This window comes from Trichomycterus rosablanca, chromosome 1 (genome assembly GCF_030014385.1).
Source record: "Trichomycterus rosablanca isolate fTriRos1 chromosome 1, fTriRos1.hap1, whole genome shotgun sequence".
Taxonomy (NCBI): domain Eukaryota; kingdom Metazoa; phylum Chordata; class Actinopteri; order Siluriformes; family Trichomycteridae; genus Trichomycterus; species Trichomycterus rosablanca.
In genome coordinates, this window is record NC_085988.1 from 44,866,596 (window position 1) to 44,891,279 (window position 24,684).

The 24,684-nt window shown below is 40.0% G+C and overlaps 1 protein-coding gene across 3 annotated transcripts in view; it reads right to left on the reverse strand.

Moving 5' to 3' along the window:
• zmp:0000001167 (protein phosphatase 1 regulatory subunit 12A) overlaps window positions 1–24,684 on the reverse strand; it is a 69,728-nt gene that overhangs the window by 23,190 nt on the left and 21,854 nt on the right. For all 3 annotated transcript variants that reach the window (XR_010011473.1, XR_010011474.1, XM_062993377.1), the window contains exons 2-10: window positions 11,302–11,432; window positions 9,904–10,022; window positions 7,936–8,092; window positions 7,103–7,247; window positions 6,936–7,010; window positions 6,455–6,537; window positions 4,317–4,519; window positions 4,071–4,183; window positions 3,119–3,322 (exon numbers count right to left, since the gene is read on the reverse strand). Coding sequence is in view for 1 of the 3 variants with exons in the window: in XM_062993377.1 (XP_062849447.1) it covers window positions 3,119–3,322; window positions 4,071–4,183; window positions 4,317–4,519; window positions 6,455–6,537; window positions 6,936–7,010; window positions 7,103–7,247; window positions 7,936–8,092; window positions 9,904–10,022; window positions 11,302–11,432 (1,230 nt within the window). In the remaining 2 variants the exon portion in view is untranslated. The remainder of the gene's footprint in view (window positions 1–3,118; window positions 3,323–4,070; window positions 4,184–4,316; window positions 4,520–6,454; window positions 6,538–6,935; window positions 7,011–7,102; window positions 7,248–7,935; window positions 8,093–9,903; window positions 10,023–11,301; window positions 11,433–24,684) is intronic.

A 24,684-nucleotide genomic window follows, 5' to 3' on the forward strand; every position in this document is an offset into this window, starting at 1 on the left:
GCAACACTCATGCAGCCCAAGACCATGATGCTACCACCACCATGCTTGACTGTAGGCAAGATACAGTTGTCTTGGTACTTCTCACCAGGGCGCCGCCACACATGCTGGACACCATCTGAGCCAAACAAGTTTATCTTGGTCTCGTCAGACAACAGGGCATTCCAGTAATCCATGTTCTTGGACTGCTTGTCTTCAGCAAACTGTTTGCTGGCTTTCTTGTGCGTCAGCTTCCTTCTGGGATGACGACCATGCAGACCGAGTTGATGCAGTGTGCGGCGTATGGTCTGAGCACTGACAGGCTGACCTCCCACGTCTTCAACCTCTGCAGCAATGCTGGCAGCACTCATGTGTCTATTTTTTAAAGCCAACCTCTGGATATGACGCCGAACACGTGGACTCAACTTCTTTGGTCGACCCTGGCGAAGCCTGTTCCGAGTGGAACCTGTCCTGGAAAACCGCTGTATGACCTTGGCCACCATGCTGTAGCTCAGTTTCAGGGTGTTAGCAATCTTCTTATAGCCCAGGCCATCTTTGTGGAGAGCAACAATTCTATTTCTCACATCCTCAGAGAGTTCTTTGCCATGAGGTGCCATGTTGAATATCCAGTGGCCAGTATGAGAGAATTGTACCCAAAACACCAAATTTAACAGCCCTGCTCCCCATTTACACCTGGGACCTTGACACATGACACCAGGGAGGGACAATGACACATATGGGCACAATTTGGACATGTTCACTGTGGGGTGTACTCACTTATGTTGCCAGCTATTTAGACATTAATGGCTGTGTGTTGAGTTATTTTCAGAAGACAGTAAATCTACACTGCTATACAAGCTGTACACTGACTACTCTAAGTTATATCCAAGTTTCATGTCTATAGTGATGTCCCATGAAAAGATATAATGAAATATTTGCAGAAATGTGAGGGGTGCACTCACTTTTGTGATACACTGTATATATAATGTGTGTGTGTGTTTGAGATCACTTGCAAATTTCCCTCTTTTCCAAAGAAAAACACATTTTCATGCAATTCACAAACAATTTAGTCCATTACACGATTAATTTAAATGTATCAGATGATTTTTAAAGAATGAAAATGTTTGCATTAAAGCCTATTTTTGTATAGAGGCCTATTTTGCATATAGTCCTATTATCAGCAATTCAGTCCTCTGCCTCAATCTCCTGGTACGGCCGCCAATCCAAGTTAAGAATGTTATTAGGCTAATTGATTGTTAGGAAAACCTTTTTTAATTTTGTTGCACAGCTGAAAAACGTTATACTAATAAGGGAGCATAAAAGGGGGCACAACAGTCCAGGTTAGTTTAGTATCTGAAGCATCAGCAGTTGTTGGCTTGCTTACAGGCTCAAAATGGCCAGAAAGAAACGACTTTCTTTGGAGACTCATCAGTCTATTGCTGTGTTAAGAAAGGAAGGCTACTCAATGTGAGATACTGCAAAGAAACTTAAAATATCTTACCATGCTGTTAACTACTCCCTTCAGAGAGTAGCACAAACTGGCTCTAACAAGGACAGAAAAAGGAGTGGGAGGCCCCGATGCACAACTGTACAAGCAGATAAATATCTTAGACTGTGCAGTTTGAGACAAAGATGCCTCACAGGTTGTCAACTGAGAGCTGCACTAAATGGAACCCGTCAAACACCAGTGTCAGCATCAACGGTGAAGAGGCGATCAGGATGCTGGACTTCATGGCAGAATTGCCAAGAAAAAGCCATACCTCACACTGGCCAATAAAAAAGAAAAGGCTGCGATGGGCCAAAGAGAAAAGACATTGGACACTGGAAGACTGGAAGAAGGTGTTGTGGACAGATGAGTCCAAGTTTGAGGTCTTTGGATCAAACTGAAGAACATTTGTGAGGCGCAGGAACAATGAAAAGATGCAAGACCAATACTTAATGCCATCTGTCACGCATGGTGGAGGCAGCGTGATGATCTGGGGATGCTTTGGAGGTGGTAAAATAGGAGATTTATATAGAGTCGAAGGGATTTTGAAGAAGGAAGGCTACCACAAGATTTTGCAATGCAATGCCATACCCTGTGGACAGCACTTGATTGGGGCCAATTTCATCCTACAACAGGATAATGACCCCAAACACACCTCCAAAATGTGTCAGCAATATTTAAAAAATAAGGAGTCAGCCAGAATTCTGACTGTAATGGAGTGGCCAGCACAGTCTCCGGATCTGAACCCTATTGAGCTGTTGTGGGAGCAGCTGGACCGTATGGTACGGAGGAAGACTGCATCAAGCCAATCCATGTTATGGGAGATGCTCCAGGAAGCATGGGGTGAAATCACATCAGATCACCTCGAAAAACTGACAGCTAGAATGCCTAGGGTCTGCCAGGCTGTAATTGCCGCAAAAGGTGGCTTTTTTGATGAAGGCAAAGTCTGAAGTACACAGTCATCATTTCCATTAAAATAAAAATTTCTTACTCTGACAATGTCTGCATGTCCTGTTTATTTGCTATATTTCCTAATCTCATGTGTGTTTCCACTGAAAACAAGAACATTTCACAGTGATCCCAAACTTGTGAGCGGTAGTGTATATATCTGGTCAAGGTTTAAGTCACAGTTTGCTACTGATGGGTTAGAAGCACACCACTGCGATCATACCCAATTATGTTTGTGTGGACGCCCGGCCAGGTCAGTAGCTCTGCTGAGCTTCAAACTCACAAACCTTAATCACATAGACTGTAACATGGCTTATTGTGTGCGACACAGCCCTGTGTGGAAACTAACACTGGCAAGTGATAAGAAAGATTCAGCTCTCGTTGATCAGATTGGGCAATTGTTGCAAGTGGCAACTGATTCACAATGGGAAATTGGAAATGACTAGATAAAGGGGGACAAAAGTTGAAACATCAGACCCATAATACTTTCATTTACTGACAACAGGTCCAGATGCTTCCATACAAAGTTATGCATCTTCGGACACTGGACTTAGATACAAAATGTTTTCAATTGGCAGTCTTGACATCCTCACAACATACAGCTGACAAACTGCGATAGCAAAGCCAAGCTTCTTTTTATGTGGCGCTTCTCCACTTTATGTGATGTGTATGTACTGAACGAATAAATGATAATGTATGGTGTATTACCTTTGTGTCAGTATCTGAGCTAAGTCTTGGACTGGAGGCTGAGCGGCTCATTCCTGGGTTGGTGGTGCTCTCAGTGCCGCGCAGGGCCTCCGCTACTGTGTCAGACACTCCTGATGACCCCAGAGTAACCGAGCTGCCTGCTTTACGCAGGGAGGTCCTCCATGAACCTGGAGCCTCATGTACTGTAGCCCGCACTGGCTCTGACTACACACACACACACACACACACACACACACACACACAAACACACACACACACAAACACACACAAACACACACACAAACAGGAGTAAATAATTTAACGCATTGTGAAGGGGAAGCTCAATGTAATAGTGATTTAATCATGCATCCCAGGATGCATACTATCTTAATGCAGCAATAAATTGAATATTCAAGATTTACCAAATTTAAAAAAAAAATTCTTGCAGTTTGGATGGACTGGGTCTGTGTAAACAATAATTATGTGCTGCCCAGTGTGTGAAAATGACCAGTTGAAAGTCAAACAAATGGCAGTGTCACATGAAATGTGTGCAAATAGATCAAAAGACGCATTTAAATTTAAGTGTATATGTGCACAGCATGGGGCACCTCACAGCAAGAAGGTCCTGGGTTCGATCCCCAGGTGGGGAGGTCCGGGTCCTTTCTGTGTGGAGTTTGCATGTTCTCCCTGTGTCTGCGTGGGTTTACTCCGGATGCTCTGGTTTCCTCCCACAGTCCAAAGACATGCTAGTGAGGTGAATTGGAGACACTAAATTGTCCATGAGTGCGTTCGATATAACCTTGTGAACTGATGAATCTTGTGTAATGAGTAACTACCGTTCCCTGTCATGAATGTAACCAAAGTGTAAAACATGACGTTAAAATCCTAATAAACAAACAAACATGTGCACAGGATGTCTGGTTTTCACAACAACACTGCTGTTTTTTTGTAGGCTTAAAGAACATGTACGTACCTTTTTAACCTGGTTTGTTGTGGTACTAGTGGTTGTGGTGGTTGTTGTTATAGGAGTGGCACTGTTGCGCTTGTTATTCAGGTTGTTGATCAGCTCTCTGGTTTTGGCTTTTTCTGAAACAGAACACAGCCATTTGAATTTTTGAATGGATCGCAACTATTCTAAAAGACTCCTTGCTTTGCCCGTTCAACACTTCTGGATGTGGCTACACACTTCAAGTTTACAAAAGCACTTGTTTGTGCTCACCTGATTCAGCATCGCTCTCTGATTCACTCTCCTCCTCTGAGCTGGAGCTGCTGGACGTTTTGGATGGAGCAGCTGGACGGTTCTGGCTGTTAGGCTCCTCCTCTTCTTCCTCTGTGGTTGGAGTCTGGAGGGCAGGTGCAGGGTGCTTCTCTTTTTCGTGCAAAGTGATCTTATCCTTGCTGCTCAAACGAGAGATGGAAGTCCTGCAGGGGTAGGCCACCATAGCCAACAGCACACGAGTGACATGCAAAGCAGCCAATCAGTGACAGCAACACAACAAATGAGGTGAAAACATGTGCGCAGGCAGTTTGACTGCTGTGAGAGCTTTTGGCATTCCGAACGTCAAAATTATTGCATGAGAAATAAGATGTTAACAAAGCCCTTTGGGTAATGGTCAATTTTTTTCCTGAATAAAATTCAGAGTAACAGTGAATCAGGAATGTGTGTTTAACTACTGATTAGGAAAATATTTAAACATCCCCCTTTTACACCCAAAACTAAAAACATTATAACCAGCACCAGTATTGGCTTTGCATCATTTACACAGTAATTTAAAGACTATAAATAAAGTGAAACGTCATAACACACATGAAGTGCCATTTATCAAATGCTACAGAGAGCTGGTAAAGTTTACACCATAAACAACATTGCCTGTTTACTGTCTTTACTTACACCTAATTCTCAATTCAATAACAAGCAACTGGCTTATAACTGACTGAATTGCACACTGTTCTTTTCATTTTACAATAAAATTCTAAATCACTGTTACTCCTGTTACTTCTTCATGAAGTTCAATACCTTCATATTTTCTCCTGTTGGCCACTTACTGAGCTATTGCTTTCATTTATCATCTTCAAAAAGCATCCACATGTTTATCCATAAACACACTACTTTGTGTGACTCAGGTGTGATTCAATTTGAGCAGTGTACTATTAACCACTGGCTGTTTTTGAACACACCTGTCTGTGATGTTGGAGGTTTTCTAGCTGCCTGTCAGGCAGAGAGCTTAATTTGTTTAATTAGTGATATCATTTGTAATGTTCACCACTGAGTGAAAATACCTAGGAGGCACTTACAGCCAAGCTAACTGTAACAGATCCAAATCCAACCCAAAGCAATCTAATTACTCAGAGCTAATAATATTAAAGGGGGGCATTTATGTAGGTCAAAAATATCTCATTAAATCAGGGTAAGACCTGTCATTTATTTGACCTACTGTATCTAGTCATTTTGAACTCTTACAGTGTGTGTGATAGAGAGGGAGAGAGAGAGAGAGAGAGAGAGAGAGAGAGAGAGAGAGAGACTTGTGTTGGAACAAACCTACTCAAATTAAAAAGGCGATATAAAATGATAATGAATTATTTTTGCTTTAGCAATGTAGCTTAGTAAAAAGCCTTTGTATTCTTTAAGTGAAAGCAGTGCAGTGTGTGTGCACAGCAATGAGGCTATAAGGCACCACCTCTAACTTGCATACAATTTAAAACCGCATGTTGTCACTGCTAGCAACTATACAGAAAGGCATGCTAGAAAGTCTAAAACACCCCACTAGTGCCGACACCTAGACCAAACAGCAGATGGTGCAGGCCAAAGAGAGCTGAGACTATCACATGCCCCCTTCGACAGGTGTGCAGTTAAGTGCCACCTCTTCTCTCCTGGTACGGAGAGACATGCTATGAACTCCACAAATACCCCACCATAAGTGCTGGTCGCAACTGAACAATGCCTTTAAAGATCAGTCGACCGCCCTCCCTCAGGCACAGCTGATCATGCCTGTTTGGATGCCTTACCAGGTTGATAACACTGCCTGGAATTTGTTCTCGAAAGAATGTGCTGGGTTGTGTATAGCTTTAGAGAAAACATGGCTTATATATCACCATAATGTGCTATGACCAGTCCGTGTAATTAAAACACTAGATTTTCAATTAGCTATGGCATTAAAAGCTTTCAATGCCCTCGATGTGTCACTTGGAATCCCAGGGTATGTTGCCAACATCGCACATCACACTACTGTGTCTCCATCTGTGTCCATGTAAGCATGCATATTAAATCCTGGGTCTTTTCGTGTGGCAGGAGCCGGTGGGTAAAATAACATGCAGACCACATCAGATACACACTCTGTAGGTATGGGTGCGTGTTACCTGCGAGGTCGAACCGGGGCCATAGAGATGGGTGGGCTGGTTTCAATAACAGGGACCTGTATCTTCTGCCTCTCTGTACGCATCTGAGGATTTACAGATGACAGGGAGATGAAACAGCAACAAAACCTGCTCAACCCTATCTTACCACTCCGTAAGTCCCTGGTAATCTAAGCAAAAGTGTGCAGCCATACAGTAAGCCTTCTGATGTAATTAAATGCCAAAAGAACAATACGCAAAGCTAAGATAAACACCGTTTGAGGCCCTATTGTGTGAAGTCCTTATACGGCTTCTGGCTCGAGACTGGCTGCACCATAACTCACTGCTGTGTGTGTGTATATACACGTGTGTGTGTGTGTTACTACCAACTGGCTTTCCAAACGTGTTCCAGCCCAGATAACCTTTTCTTTAACATAAACCAGAGAGAGTAGGGTGATAAGATAAGCCTGTTTAATGTGGTACATACCACACTGCACACACTTACTGCATTTTGCTTTTTCTGCAGCTCTTCCAAAATTTCCACTAGATTTTCATCAGCAACATCCAGTGCAGTTTGACCCTAGGAGCATAAATATAGAAATTCTTGATGCAGCAGGATGCAGCATTGGAATTAACCAAAGTCTGAAACAGCCAGAGTTTGCCTGTCCTTACCACATTATTGACGGCGTTCATGTCACACATATGTTCCGCAAGGAGAGTGCACGACTCCTCCTGTCCCCAGTGAGCAGCGCCATGCAGGGCTGTCCATCCATCACTGTCCTTACTGTCAATTTGCAATTTGCACTTCAGCAACACCCTGCCACACACACAGAAATGTGTCTAGTATTCAAGGCTACATGTACAAAGGTGAGACATGGCAACGCAAAGTGCGCTTTTGCACGCGTAATGCGTCCGCCATTAGCTTCCAGTTTTCTAAGGATTTAGCTCATCATGCAATTCAAACTTGGTAACAACTGAGCTCTGCTTGAGGCCATCAGGTCAATTTAAATTAAAACACTAGCATAGCATAGCATAGGGAAATGGTAGCTCAGCAGTTAATGTACTGGATTAGAAATCATAAGGTTGCCGGTTCAAGCCACACTATCACCAAGTTGCCACTGTTGGACTCCAGAGCAAGGCTTAACCCTCCTTAACCCTCAATTGCTTGAACTGTATTCAGTGATAATTGTAAGTCATTTGGATTGGGGCAGTTGTAGCCTAGTGGTTAAGCAATCGAAAGGTTGCTGGTTCAAACCCCATCATTGCCAGGTTGCCACTGTTGGGCGCTTGAGCAAGGGCCTTAACCCTCAATCGCTTAGACAATAAACTGCCACAGTACTGTAAGTCACTGGGGATAAAAGGCCCAGTGCTCATGAGACAAAGGGTAACTCAATTCTGATCCAAACACTATATAAAATACATAAATCCTATATTAATTAAGTTCATCCAATTAAAAAAAATGAACTAAATTGAGTCGAGTTGGGCAGCAAACCATGCACACTCACTTAAGCACTTCGATGTAGCCTTTAGCAGCGGCTACATGCAGCGCGGTGGCCTTGGTGTTGGGGTGAGGAACAAGACGGCCACCTTCTGCCAAAACAGCCATAGCATCTTGCATCATCACCCTCTCCTCCTCTCTCCTGGCCTGCTCCACATCCACACCTAAAAGAGACAAAAGGAGATAATCATCAATTATTTGCAAAAACAATCTGAAAGACTGACCATGGTACATCAGTCCATCACAGATAAGCTCGAACCCAGAAAAGCTGGTGGCGTATCTAGATGTTAATATATGGCTCTGGCTTTGCATAGTGGATTCATGTTATGCATTTGTAGTTGTAGCAACTAACTGTGTTTACTGACAAGAGTTGTTTATTTTTTTAATTCCATACTGGTTTTTGGCCTTGCCCTTCAGACAGATATTTCTCAGGATTCTCTGAATCTTTTAATAATTTTATGGACTGTAGATCTCTAAATCCTAAATTTATTGTAATCATGCATTGACAATTACTGTTCTAAAATGACAACTATTTGCTTACATTGGGTGTGTTCGAAAACCTAGTGAGCTCTCTACATAGACAGCATTTTACGTTATCCTACGCGCTCTCCCGAAAAGAAGTCTGTTCGAATTCTTAGATGCCTTACAATGCTCCCTAGTAAGGCACCTTAAATTTGAACGTAATTTTGACAGAACAACAAGGGAGCATCCAATGCTGCCTTAGCGGTGAAGGCAATCCCAGCATTCAGTGCGGCACAACTTTTCTCACAAAAAATTACAAATATGGCGGACAATCCGGGGCAACGTAAATAAATCATCATCGATTTTTAATTCGTATAAACATGCACAAGTGTATTTATTTGCAAATTCAGGCTCATGAACAAATGTAACCGTTTTCGGTACACAGAGGGAGATGTTAGTTGACATGCTAGCGCGTTGTGCAACCTCATCCCATTGGATTGAATGGCATGAAGCTAACTGTGTTAGCTTAGTTAGTGAAAACTGATGGAATCGCTGTCTAAGTAGTGTGTTTGAATTACCTGACTTATAAGTCGATGACTTATTAGAATCCTCTCTATTTAGGCAGCTCACTAGGTTTTCAAACAGACCCATAGTGTGTGGCAGGAATCTACCAATTCTTGCTCATAAACACTGATGTTCCTTTCACTGATGTTGCTTTTGTACCCAATCATAATGACATCACCTATGCAATTTACAAATTTCTTATATTGCCCCTTGCCCAACTTTTTTATCTTTGTGTAATAGTTTTTAGGTTGGATTACTTCAGGCAACGGTTTTCTGAAGTACCCCCGAGCCCATGTAGCTATATATGAATTACAGTAGCATGACGGTTTCTCATGCAATGTCTGAGAGCTCAAGGGGCACACACACGCTCAACAGTGGTTTCTGGCTTTGCCCTACATGGACTGAGATCTCTTCAGATTCCCAGAATCACAACACTATCAACAGTCAAAGATGAAAGACTAAATTATTTGCAATCTTGCATTGAGAAATGTTCTTATTGAACTGACTGGCAATTTAAGACTGATCCTTTGGTGGATCATACCTTTATACCCATTCATGATTCCCTCACGTGTTACCAATTTACCTGCTTCTTGTGGAACGCTATGACTTGAATATTCTATTTCTATGTTTCACTCTTATTTTGCCTCTGTCCCAACTTTTTAAAAGTCTGTTTTATGTGTTTATATTAATAAAATAGAATAAAATTGATTAGTGACAACACTGGAAAACATTGGAAATCGTTTCTACTTTTGTCAGTTAAATAAAAAGAAAATTAACAAATTACAGATTCAGTGATATAAATTTTTTTCAAAAATGGATTTTGTAGGCCAATGATCTCTGTGTACTTTGATTTTCCTCCCCATTTTCTTTTTTGCAGAACCTGACATAGTAATTCTTTCACTTTGTTAATCCCTCAGCTCTCTTTCATCCTCCTCTCTCCGCCTCTCACCCTGTTTTTTGATCTCTGCCTTCAGCAGCCTTTCCATTACATCCTCAGTGGCCACATCCAGAGGAAGTTCCCCCTCACTGTTCACTGCTCCAACCTGAGCACCATGCTCTATCAAGTACCTGCAAGGGAAGCACACAGAACTAACTAATGTATACAGTGGTACAGTCAAAAAATGTATACAAGTAGCTACACTATACAACCAAAAGTAAGTGGACACCCAATCTAACAAATTTAGCCATATTTTACCTAAAAGAGACAGGTACAAAGATGTAAGTATTGTGTACAATAAAGATCATATTTTGTGCTGATAACTCGACCACCCAGCATGTCTATGGGGTGCTTGGTTGGTAGATAGTACAGCTGTCGGGTGCTTAAGACCTCAGCATCCAAATTATCTATAAACTTTTCACATATTTACACCGTCCTAGCTATTTTAATGTATTTCAGAAATCACATTTACACACATAATACAATGAAGTTAGAAGGCCAAAACATTAAAAGTGATTTCTTTGTAATTTGGTCAATGAAATGAACGGAAACAGTGACTGTATTTCACTATTTTTCTAATTGTTTTTGTTAAATCATGACAAAATGTATTAATTAAAAACTTAACTTTGAAGGTAAGACTAAAGATAAGCAAACAGACATTTATACACCATCAGTTCAACTGGGAATAGTAGTACCCTAGTGGGTAGAGCTTTAGGCTATTAATCAAAAAGACTTGTGGTTCAAATCCAGGCTCTGCTATGCCACCACTGTTGGGCCCTTGAGCACGGTCCTCTTCCCCAACAGTGCCATACAATGGCTGACCCTGCACTCTAATCCCAGTTGATATGCAGTAAAAGAATTGCATTGTACTATGCATGTTTATATGTATATATGTCAAACAAAGGCATTCTTAATTTTTCTTCTGAACTTGATAAACTGGTTAATTGAAAACACATTTGAAAATTACAGTACAGTAATTGCCACATTAACAATGAGCAGACTACCAGTCCCTGCTGATAATAAGCATCACCATAACACAATGCTTCAACCCCCATATTTTAATTTAGGGAATAATCGTTACCTGGCTGATTCTCATTGGTTACTTTATATACCACTTAGGAGACTGTCCAATGAAGTGGCCCAAAGTGGGACCTCTTGACTTAAATACTAAGTGAAAATGTGTTACTTGCAAACACGAATAAATATTTCAGTATAAGCCTACAAGCTCAGATAAAGGTGCAACAAGTGCCCTTCTAGTATGTTGATTGTTTGCATAACCTAGGTTTAACGTCTGCCCTTTATTTTGTTTCCAGCACTACTTGATGCACAAAATAGAGACTATGATCCATTATAATTATATATGATGGCACACTATACACAACACAACAGACACAACACACACACACTGACTTTGCGATTTGGATGAAGCCACAGGAAGCAGCTGCATGAAGGGGTGTCCAGCCCTCATTGTCTCCTCTATTAACATTACTCCCGCTTTCCACAAGAAACTGCACCATCTCAGCGTTCTCATCGATACAGGCCTGAAAGAGAGCAGTAATTTAGGACACAAGTTAAATTTAGCTCTAAAACGTGGCTGTACTGATCTAGCTTTAGTTCTGCAGATGAGTTCATGCTCATTTATACACACAAATACAAAAATAAAACATGGTGCTTTTTATTAATATACTCAAACACAAAGTATTATATAATGCGTCTCCCACAGTTACTGGTTCTCTTCTAATGCACAAGAAAAAAATGTGCAATGATGATGAAAAGATAGAGACAGAGAAATCATTCAGTAGTGAGCGAGGGTGGCTGTGATACCCACACCCAAATCCTCACACCATAGAGGGGCTTTCTTAAACTGTGGGTAGGACAAATGAGTTCAACAATCAGTTCAAGTTCAACATATTGAAGTTCAAGCTGATGTAGCATGATTCTATACATAAAAGATGCTATGCTAGCTGTAGGTACAGTCAGTGATCCGACAAAAAACTATTTGCATAGAATTACGAACCCCATTTCCAAAAAAGTTGGGACATTTTGAAAAATGCAATAGATCTTAAAGAACATGTGTTTTGTTTACTCTATTAAACCTTAATTTAACTGACAAAGGTACAAATGACTTCGAATTTGGTGCCTAAAGCACACTCAAAAAACTTGTAACAGAGGTAAAATAAGTTTATAGTATATTAAAGTTAAGTTTCGAAACATTCCAAATAAGCAGGTGACAGGTAACAGGTGAGTAGGGCTGGACGATATGGCTAAAATTTATATCACGATATAATTCCTAATTTCGGTCGATACGATATAATTCCGATATCGATATGAATAACACAAATGTCAGAAAAACTGCCAAAAACACCAAAATTGGATGGCTGTACCTGCAAACCACTTTTTTGGTTTCTGGCAAGAAATACAAGCTGAATACACCAATGAATTAGTCCTTCCTCTCTTATCAGCTATTTCGTCTGCTTCTTTTTCAACTGTGGACAGTGGCGGAGCCAGACAGTTTTCATAGGGGTGGCCAGACTGAGACCATTGCTCACACAGGGGTGGCACAGAAACTGTCTGATACCTTATTTTTGTATGTGGCTAGTAGCTGTTGATCTAGTAGTGTTTTGGTCACTCACTTGTTTACCTATACAGGCAGTGAGTACCATGTAGAATTACATCAAGCATAATAAGCTTTTTATTTTTTCCTCATTTTCCCTGTGAAAAACTAAAATATAGCCTATAACCTTAACAGATATTTCAAAGATATTCCTTTGCAATACTTGATCATTTGATTGCAAACTTGTGTGTACTGATGAGACTCATCTGAACCCCAGAACATGCTAGCGTGAATGCATGGAAAACAAATTTTAATTTTCTTTCAAGAATATGATACATTCTGACCAACACTATTAAGCCAAATCAGCATTGAAAATTGACTTTACTTTTAATAGCCTTCTACAATGCTGGGGCTTCTTAAAACTGAATATTCTCTTTTCAATAGAAGTGTTATTTAAATGCTATTAAATTGTTTTTGGAAAAAAAAACGCCCAATTAGGAGGAAAACAGCCCAATCTGGCAACAGTGGAACGCGAATATCCCGTTGGTGCCTTTATTCGTAGCGCGCCACAACTAATAAGAAGTAATATTCATAAGTGGTATTAGTACTCAGTACTAGTACTTTTTCTGTAATTGTGTTGGTGGTTGACATTTATGTTGAGTGTGTAACTGCACTGTTTTGATGGAGAACTACTCGCTTGAGGTGCGCTGTTGAATTGCGTCCCTGTGGGAACACCTGCGAGCAGAAATGCTTCCGCAAAAAAGTAACACGGGCAAAGCGCACTGATGTAATGCATATCGATCGAATTTGTTTAAAAATCATATCACCGTTATTGAAACATTTTCTATCGCGATATATATCGATATCGAATTATTGTCCAGCACTACAGGTGAGGAAATCATAACTGTGTATAAAAGGAGGATCCACCAAAGGCTCAGTCTTTACAAGCAAGGACGGGTCATGGCTCAATACTTTGTAAGAGAACAGCCAAAATGTTGGGTTTAAAAATGAGCATTTGAAAGGCACTCTTTTCCTGAAAAGTTTATGGTTATTTTGGCAAGACATTGCCAGGTCTCATTCTGCATGTGCTACAACAGCATTGCTTTGTATATGGAGAATGTGAGCGCTTGCCTGGCCTGCCTGACATAATTTAGTGAAAAATCAGACAACGGTGGCCACAGTAATCCTTAGTTTCCAAATGATTACAAGTGTAATTAATAGGAAAGTTGATGTAACAAAGTGCTAAACATGCCTTTGTCCCAACTTTATTGTGTTACAAGCATTAAATTCTAAATCTGTTTCTATTTACTGAACAAGTAAAACAAAGTTGATCAGTGAAAACAGTGGAAATCTTTTCTATCCATCCATCCATCCATCTATCTATCACCGTGTTTACTTTTGTGAGTTACAATCTTTTCTTTCTACTTACGTCAGTTAAATAAAGATTCAAGAAAATTTACATATCACATATTCTTTTTTTATATATTGTATTTTACAAATTACTTGATTTTCCATAAATGGAGTTTGTACATAAATAATAAAATATGAATTTAGTGTCTTTAAAAATGGAATGGCATATGACATGACTTGGCTGAAGCCTGATGGTCTATCCATAACCAAACCCCTAACACCCTGTTGAAATGCCAGGTTTAAATAATGTAAATTAAAACCAAAATAATTAATTTTAGATTTATTTCTGTCTTTAATGTGATAATTTAGATCATTAAGAGGAGAAAAACACAATAACTGCCCAAGTGTGCACACCCTCTTACAATTTAGGGGTGTGGCTGTGTTCAGAATAAACCAATTACATTCAAACTCATGATGAATAGTAAACAGTGACACCTGTCATTAATTAAAGTGACTGATTAACCTCATATAAAGTTCAGCTCTTCTAGTAGAATTTTCTGACATCTACTTAGTAGCATCTTACAGCAAAAAACATGATTTACAAAGAGCTTTTACAGTATCAGAGGAATCTCATTGTTGAGGGTATCAGTCAGAGGAGGGGAGAACATTTCCAAGGTATTTCCCTGGAATGCCAGTCAACAAGTGATTAAAATATGGCACAACAGTGACAATACAAAGAACTGGAAGTCCCTCCAAAATTAATAAAAAGACAAGAAGAAATTTGGTCTGTGAGGCTGCCAAAAGGCCTGTAGTAACAATAAAAGAGCTTCAGGAATTTCTGTACTGGTTGAGTACTACATGTGACAACAATCTACTACTGTATGTTCTTCATATGTCTGGGCTGTGAGGTATTATGGCTGGATGAAATATGTATATGTTATATAAATGAATATGTATGTGTATATATTTATATAACACTAGAAATCATTTTACACAAGACTCAGCAAATAGAACAAAACCAAAAAAAAAGTAAATGCTGACGCAGCAAACATGAGCATTATATAACTTTGTGACCATGTCTGGCTTCTAGATCTTTAATTACATCACCTTGTTGCACCGCAACATGTTCAAAATATTTGCATTACTGTACTTGATAGAGAGGCAGAGTGATCTGCATTTACTTTTAAGCAAGGGGAGAGAATACCTTTCAGGAGATTAGACATGTGTTAGCCAACATGCAACCTAGTTACCTACAGTAAATAATTACATCATTTTTCAGGACATACTGCCTACTCCTTCTAACCTAACAGAAGTTAGATAGATTGAAAAAGCTTTTAAATATAAAAAACAGCACTGAACACACACAAAGCCATTTCATGCACATACATAAAACCACACGATACAGTGTGACATTTTCACAGTATGATAACCGTATCAAGAATATGAACGCTTGCTCTATTTACTAATGCTAAAACAAACACTGACTTTCTAAAAGTTGAATTTCTACCAGGCTTTAGAAGTTCCTTAAAAAGATTCTAACTGACTTAGGGCTTCTCTATTAGAATACATTTATTTATAGGTTAGGTGACTTTACATATTTTCTTATCTACAGTATGCACACGTGACAATTGTAGCAAGCTGAAAAGTATTAATCAAAACTTTTTTTACTATTCTATTTATGCATATTAATCTAATCATATCCAATTACCAGATTGTATTTCTACTCCACTGAAGACCCCTATCCTAAACGAGGAAGGCCGTACCTAACACACCCCCTTCGACACGTGTGCAGTTACTCACTGCTTCTTTTCACCTGCAGGAGGCGGGTTCAGTATCGCATACTGAGAGTTACAACCTGATCTCCGTTATCCTGTTTCTGTTCAGACGCCATCAGCCAGCCAGCCGTGGCCGTAATTCAAGCAGTGATGAGGAATCCCTTTGGCCCTTCCACCTGGCAAACGTTAGCCAATCATGTATTCAACGGAAATTAGCCATTCATGTTTGTGTGTAACAGCTCTGCCGGCCAAGTCAAGAATCGGACTCGCAAGCTCGAACTCTCAGCACTGGTGGGCTAGTGTGTTTTAGTGCTGTGCCACCCGTGTGCCTAGTATTTTATGTTTTAACATGTTTATACGGCATAGTATGGAAGGTTAAGATAATCTTCTGAAGAGATATAATGCCTTTCTAGCTTCATAAGAGAAGCTTATATTGAATATTGAATACAAAGTATAGGGGCGCTTGAGTTTAGCAGTGGTAAAACATGCTAGCCCACCACAGATGACATCTCTGGTGATGAGAGTTTTGAATTTCAGCTTGGCTACTGGCAGACCGGATGCCTATGTCCGTTACATTGCATTGAATAATTAGATTACTAGTAGTATATTTAGTGCAGTATGGATTCAAAAGCTATATGTTACTAATAAAACTGTATTGGTTACTTAGAAAGTACTTAAACACAGCACTAGTGTTGAAGGGCTGGCTTATCTCCATCTGGTTTCAGTTTAATTCTAGTACATCAGGCATTAACAGACAGTGCTGGGAAAGATGTCAGTAGGCTGTTTATCTTACTGCAGGGGTCCCTGGGAAATTGATGCTGGAGTAAGTGTACAACAGATACCATGATTAAAAATGGTTTTATCAAAATCTCTGGTGTAATATTTCATTTTCCACTTCTAGAAATAGCGTAATAAACAGCAGTGTCTCTTTTTTTACTTGGTCTTTAGTGCAATAATATTAGCCTGTTTCCTCATGTGTTTGAAACAATAACCAGTCTTTTATTAAATAGTACATATGGCTACATACAAAAAAAAGGTCTGACACCTTAAAAAAAAGGTGGAAACACTCCACTTATAAACAATAACTAGCCCCAATAGTAGATAATTATTCTACTTAGGGTTGGGCGGTATGACGGTATTACGGTATATCGCGGTATTTAAAAATGGTGACGGTATTTTTAAAAAATGTGAAGCGCCAAATTTCTGCTTCAGGTTTACCTTAAAAACGGAGACTTTAGGACATGCGCGCATCCACAGTAAGGGAGGGGTGGGAGGGGTAGGCGGTTGGAGCTCGCTGATTGGTTGTGGAGGTGATCACTTAGGTGATAACACAAAAACTAGTGCGCGCTCTACATAGACGCGCTCCCGAGAAGGAGGCTGTTTGAAACCTTAGATGCTTTAATAAGCTGTAGTTCGGTATCTTAACATTTCAAGAACGAGTGAGCATCGGAAGTGTCCTTGGCTTAAAACATGGCTGACGGTGCGGAGAAACGGAATTATTTTCAAATGTAAATAAATGATTATTGAACTTGTATAAACTTGCACATGTGTTTTTATTTGCAAAATCGAGCTTGTGAGTTGACATGCTTGCGCACTGTGCTATCCCATCCCATTGGTTTGAATGGCAAAATGCTAACTGTTAGCTTAGTATAAGACAGCCCCGATATTAATATCAATGATGAACGATCATGAACATTTTGCTACCTTGCCTTAAATGTAGGCATAATTCAAACAACACTTTTTATTTATTTTTATCAACAAGATTTATTTTAAAAGGAAACTACAGGAAAAAGACAGACTGTGGTTGCATTGCATTAAGTTTCATAAAAATCCTCTCTTGTGCAGAGATGTGTTTGTGCCTGTGTTTGTTTCTGCTTTAAAACATACACGCCATGAACCAATCAGATTTAACATCATTAAACAAGTTTTTTCTCAATTATTTGTCATAATACTACTAGCGCTTTCTTTATCTGTGTGTGCGTGTGTGTGTGTCGCTCACTCCCCGTGATAACTGCGCAGTTCTAATTGGCTGTATTTCACCCACTCCGCTTCGCATCAGTAGACGGAATTAATCAGTCATTATAAAATAAAAATATATGTAGAGAGCTCCCTAGCTTTTCGAACACACCCTATAACAGCTCCCAGAGGCGCGACTCGGGTTCCTTTAGTTCATTTCAAAGAGCCGTTCAAGAGAATCGGATCGTTCGCGAACGACCCATCACTAACAGACAGACACGCCCCCTACGCGCCTGCGCGGTAATACCGTATACTGCGGTATTTTTTGAAGACGGTATGATGGTATGAAAATCGGCAATATCACCCAACCCTAATTCTACTATTTGGAAGTCTTTGTGTTTAGGCACTCGGGTGGCACAGAGGTAAAATACTCACAGAGGTAAAATAACTCACTACTAGGTGCCACTGACGAATCAGGTATCTACGCCTGAAGGGAATGACTGAACAGCCTAGCCATTGTACCAAATTAGGTATGTGGACCAGAATGATCTGCTGTGGCGACCCCTGAAATTATGGGAGCAGCCAAAAGAAACAAAATAGAAGTCACTGTGTTGTTATGTAAGTATCATAAACTAATGCATATAGTGCAGGCGCTGTTAAGCTTGTTCAGCCAGTGACCCTATACTAAGGGTTGAAAATTTTGGCAACCCCATTAGACCCAAGCTTTTCACCTTATGTGCTATTTTTCCAATGCGGAACAATAAACAAGCTCAGTTTTAGAATCTAAGCAAAGTTGTTTTTTTTATTTAAAAATATTAATTTAAGCAAACATTAAGTACTATTAATGCAGCTGATGTTACAATGACAGTTACAGAGGCTCCAAACAAATTTGTGCTACTAATAAAGTAGTGATTTGAAAAATATCCCATGACCTGCATTTGCAAATCCTGTGACCCCCTTGAATGAATCAGATCATACACCAGAGCTGCGTCCGAAATCGCATACTTCCATACTCACGCCAAAGCAGTACGCGAGAGCAGTTAGTATGTCCGAATACATAGTATACATAAAAAAAGTAAGCTAGAAGTACCCGGATGACCTACTTCTTGTGCAGCCATGTTTGAGTATGCAAACGATGCACACTTTCGGTCCGCTAATGTATCCCATGATTCAACTGGAGCTGCGTGGGCATTCGAAGCGGAAGATGATGATGATAGCTGGGATTTATTGCCACGTCAGCACGATTACGGTTATATACGTGGCATGTCAAGTTTCTGTTTCATATGAAGTTGATAAAGTTTTTAGAGGGCAGGGTGTGGCCTGGTACTCCCATCATTTCTTTTATTACATAAGGTGTACTGGTTTGACGTGAGTTAAGTAATTATGTATTTTCCCTGGTGAGGTCTTTTCGAAGAGATCTTTGATGTTGTCTGCACGAAAGTGTTGCTTTCTTTGTCGTTGCAGGCTAGGGCATTCAATCAGTATATGTTTAATTGTCAGGGTCACGTTGCAGTTCTGACAGGTAGGGGGTTCATCTCCTGTAAGTAGATGTTTGTGCGTCAATTGGGAGTGTCCTACGCGCAACCTTGTGTGAATGACTTGGTGGTGTCGGTTCTCCATCTTGTAACCGGTTTTATGTTAGGTTTGATTTCTTGGAGTTTGTTGTTGGTTTGGTTGTCCCATTTCTCTTGCCATTTTGTGTTTATGAAGGCTTTTATTATTGGGATGGTATCTGTGACTGGGATGGGGAGAAAGGTTATGTCCTGACTTCTGGCCGATCTGGCGATGTTATCCACTCTTTCGTTTCCCTGTATTCCACAGTGTCCTGGTATCCAACAGTATTTTATATTGTATTGTTTATCTTTCAGTTCCTTTGTCTTTGATCAAAACTTTGGTTATTATTGAGTTGTTTGTGTCCATGGAGTCCAGTGCCTGTAGGCAAGACTGAGTCACTGCATATTAGAAAGTCTTTGTATTTCTCTTTCTGAATGTATTCTAAGGCAGGGGTGTCAAACTCATTTTCACCGAGGGCCACATCAGCATTATGGTGGCCCTCAAAGGGCCGATTGTAACGTATCCTGCTGTGATTGCAGTCTGTTGTTTTTCTTGGAGGCTGAATTCTGCATTTATATTGTCCTACTTTACCACAGACACAGCCTCATAACACAAGAGACGCACCGGTTTTTCTTCCTGAAGCACAAACTTGTTTTCACTTTCATTACATTTCCTCCTTCTTACTTATCTTCTTGTACATTTTGGGATCATGTGTAAATATGTGTAACATCCCACTACTGGCGGGATGTGTCACTTTGCAGGTCACAAAATCAGCATGCATTTTGAAAGATGCAGTTTGTTTAGGAGTTTACAGTGTATTTTTAAGACAATCATTCTGCCCTCACTAATAGTTTATCTCCCTTTCTCAGACAGACAGACAGCTCTCTTCAGAATACAGTCGGTTTATTTGCTTCCCAGCTGTGTGATACACTGTGTGCACCAGAATGAAGTAAATTTGTAACTAAAACGCTGTGATATACTCACTAAACATTTACTAACAACTGAGAATATAAACGCCACTACTTACAGACGATGCTTTGGTATTATACTGAAAGATAATTATTTGTATTTATTTATTATTGTTTACATTACTGACTACGCTACTTCGTGTTCTCTTTGCCGTAAAAGTCACATGGCTTCTTAGCAAAGGTTAAAGTTAGTTGCCATGACTACGATGTCACGGTTGTCTCTTAAAGGCGCAGGAGTCCCGTTAAATTATAAGTGTGTCTCTGTAACGACTCGAACCATCACAACAATCGTACAGTCGTTTAACCTCTCGCGGGCCACATAAAATGATGTGGCGGGCCGGATCTGGCCCGCGGGCCGTGAGTTTGACACCCCTGATCTAGGGCTATTAATATCGAGTAGGCTTCGGCTGTGAAAATGGAGCAGAATGTTGGGAGACGGATGCTGTGGTTGTGTGTTGCAGTAAAGACGCTGCTGCGACATGTGATTCTGTTTGGATCCATCTGTATATATTGTTCTGTGGTTTGGATCCTTTTCTCTTAGTTCAAGGAATTTTCCCTGATATTCCATTGGTTCTGTTCTCGAAGCGGAAGAAGAAACAAGAAAGATGGCGGAAAACGGAGAGTCCTCTGTTTACAAGTGTAAGTAAGATAAACAAAATAAAAATGTTATTATTGCATACAACCCTAAATAACGTTAAATATCCAAAATGTTGCTGAGTGGGGCTTGTAATGAGCATGCGGTCTGTAACTATGGTGCTATTACGTCCTCACAACATCACTTGACGTTGGTAAGATGGCGGACGTAGTACGTAGGGGTGTTGCGTGCATACTGCACACTTCTGTACTGAAAGCGCGTACTTCTTTACCGGCCGAGCGGTGCGTACTTTCTCGAATCTAGTATGTACTCTGTAAGTATGCGATTTCGGACGCAGCTAATGACATCGACGTTACATTTACATCGCAACAAGACCATTGAACAATCCTCTTTGCCTAATCAGCTGTGAAAGAATGTGAAATGACCTTAGGGTTGGGCGATATTGCCGATTTTCATACCGTCATACCGTCTTCAGGAAATACCGCGGTATACGGTATTACCGCGGCGGGGGTGGGGGGGGGGTGGGGGGGGGGGGGTTGTGTCGCGGACAAACTTTACAGTGTACACACGAGTGTAATTACAATATTTCAATGTTTTATTATAAAAAGATTTAACAATCTGAACGTCAAACATTGCTTATCTTGTCTGATCTATAATAAATATGCATAAGTATAAATGCATGTGTATCAATTACACTTTAACACAAACATTAACACATAACATTTTGGCATTGTAATCTCTCTCTGCCCACACAAAACAGAATAATAGCAGGCTACACACTTCAATATATTTCAAAAGTTAACTGCTTACTTTATAGTTACAGATATTTCTTAAAAGTGTATGAACGTGTACGATTAGTTATGCCTGTAATCCAGAATTAAGTTCTATACCGTAACAAATATGAATGTAAATGTTCATGTTGCGATGACGGTGATGTAAAATAATGTTAAAATAATTCAAAGTCCAAACATTTGAGTGGTTAACGAGAACGCTACTTTACATGTCACACAAGCTCAGTGCAAAACACGAGCACGGAAACGGTACAAATCCGATCTATTCCCTACACACTCGCTCCCTACGCCCTATAGTGCGCTTCACTTTCTTAAAGGGCCAGACAATATATTTTATAATTCACATTACACGACAGGTGAGTCGTTCTTTTTTCTTAATATAGCGCTTTTATTTAGGAAAAAATAGTTCTTACATAGGCAGGAAAATCTATGGCAGACAAGAGTCAGAACAGCGGATTGGGCGTAACGTTATTATTACTGTTTGCTCCTTTTTCTCAACACTTGTGCTCGATTTACACTGAAGATATATTTAGTAAATAAGTACATGTCCGCGCATGCACGCGCTTGTGTTCATTTCCGGTTGAACTGATAAAAAATGTTGATTTTGAAAAATTAAAAGACGAGCCGTTTTTCAGTTTCTGCTTGTTAGCTCACAGCTAACGCTAGCCAGTGTGGCTCTTCACTCCAGTGTTGCCAACTCCTCAGTAAGGAAAGTAGCTATTGGCTGTCCTAAAAGTCGCTAGAAGTCGCTAAATGACGTCATCGCCTAATTTGCATAAGGTCAATTTGCGTGTAATTGACGGTGTAGAAGAGAGGAATAACATCGTGTGAGAGACAAAAAGTGGGTAAAAACACCCTAAATATGTTTAGAACTACAGATGAACCTTCTTCTGTTGATTCGTGGTTTTGTTTTGTTTTTTAAGACAACACTGAGCTACTCTGGGCAGGGTTGCCAGATTGCGACAGTAATTTTCAGCCAAAATGCATGAAAAAACGCCCAAAACACAGGATAAGCAAATGATGTTTAGCATTTCACAAATAATAAACCAGTTAAACCATCATGACCTACAAATTAATATCTTAAAGTGTACAGATCAGTAATTATACATTATAAAGGACAAATTATTTTTGCTTGCATGCCCAATCTGGCAACACTGACTGTGATACTGACCGCACGTGCTTTGGGAAGGGGGAGGGGCTCATGGCAGGACCCGCTGCTCGTTGAGGACAGTAACTGCAGAACGATGTGTTTTTTCACGTTCGAGTCTCCAAAAGTCTCCAATAACACCAGAAAAAGTCGCTAGAGCACCCCACAGCCAATCAGCGAGCTCCAACCGCCTACCCCTCCCACCCCTCCCTCACTGTGGATTCGCGCATGTCCTAAAGTCTCAGTTTTCAAGGTAAACCTGAAGCAGAAATTCGGCGCTTCACATTTAAAAAATACCGTCACCATTTTTGAATACCGTCACCATTTTTGAATACCGCGGTATACGGTAATATCGTCATACCGCCCAACCCTAAATGACCTACAATGTTAATTGTGGAATTCTTGAGTACATTTGTAGCTACAAAAAGCAGCATGGGAACTCTTTTTTTGTGAGGCTATTCTCCCAGAGTATTCTGTGGTTTACCTTCTCAGATGTTTTAGCTAGCAGCATGAGAAGTAGTTATTCCACTACTCCATTTAAAGTCCTAACCGGGAACTGCTGTGCGAGTTCCTGATACAGCTGCAGCAGGGACTTTCAAGAACAAAATGTGTACATTTACCAGAACAAACAAAGCTAGAATCTGAGTGGACGTTCTGTTGTTTTAACATTTCCTGTTTAACTCTTTACATTTCTTAGTAAGATTTTGATTGCACTCTCCACCACTACACCACATGTGATTTAAAACCCCATGTCCCCTAGTGCCATGTGCTCAAACTGCCCACTGCCTTGTTTGAAATGCTTTCACAGTGAGTAATCTGGATGTGTAGAACTGAACAGATATGTTGGACAGGTAAACAAGACTTAACTGGTGTTGATATGACAGAGGGAAGAAGATCCAGTTTAACAGGAGTACAGCTTTAACAGCATGCCTCTTAAAATATTTACAGTAGCAAGAGGAGAAGAAAGTAAACTAGCGCCAGAGAAGCTATTCATTACAGATATGCAACTCAGAGAAAATTCCATGTACCATCCTGTCCTCTTTTTTCTTTCCTTCTTAACACTGCCTTACTTAGCGAGTGCATTTCATGCACAACAATAATCACATCAGCCTTTTTTCTGATTAAATGAATAGTCATGAAAACAGCATTTTGCATTTACTGAAAAAGGTTTGTTAATGAGAACACCAAAAGTATCAAGAATGCAATACAGCACCAACAATACTGTTTTTTTTTTCTAAAGTGTTAACACCAGAAGCATCTCTACATTAGGGGCTGGTGAGGCCAGGTCCCACTAGATGCGTGGCTGTGGAGCAGTGCACAACATTACCAATGAATATTATATAATTTTCTTCATAACCACTAATATTGTTGTGCCTTTATTATGGCTGCAGCTATCGATTCTTTTTGTAATCGAGTATTCTATCGATTATTCCAGCGGTTAATCGAGTAATCGGATAAGAAATACTTTTGCTTTAATAAAGAGCAAAAATAAATACATATAAGATTAAATAGGACGTGTCTCTTAAAACAAACTGTACATTTTTATTCCTTACATACAGTACAGTTTAAAGAGAACATTTTTGAAATGCAAAAACAAATACATCAAAAATAAATCAAATTACTTTTAAAATGTAAACAGGCAACCTAAAACTAAGGCATAAATAAAATTATAAAACGGATAGTTCCGGTCCTAAAATCTGATTGGCTGAGCCGCGTTCGAAGCCGTTGTAAAATCCCCGATATACGCACACCACATACATTGTTGTATTATATTATTTTTTATGTTGACCGCCGTTTTATTAAAGCAATAAGCCACGAGAGACCGTGCGTTACTGCTATGATTTTATCACGGGGAAAGACAACCTTCCCCGTAATAAAATCGCAGTAACGCACGGTCTCTCGTGGCTTATTGCTTTAATAAACAATAATACATAAACATCGCTTCTAATTCGTGCAACTTTCAGAACTAAGTTTCAGCTACAGCTCATGCATAACACAAACGTGTTAATGTTTTGTTGGAATGCTTTGTGGCATTTGTAGCATGCAAAAAAGGATTGTATCTCCTAGATGAGGTAGATTTGGCGTTTGTGTGCGTGTACATGT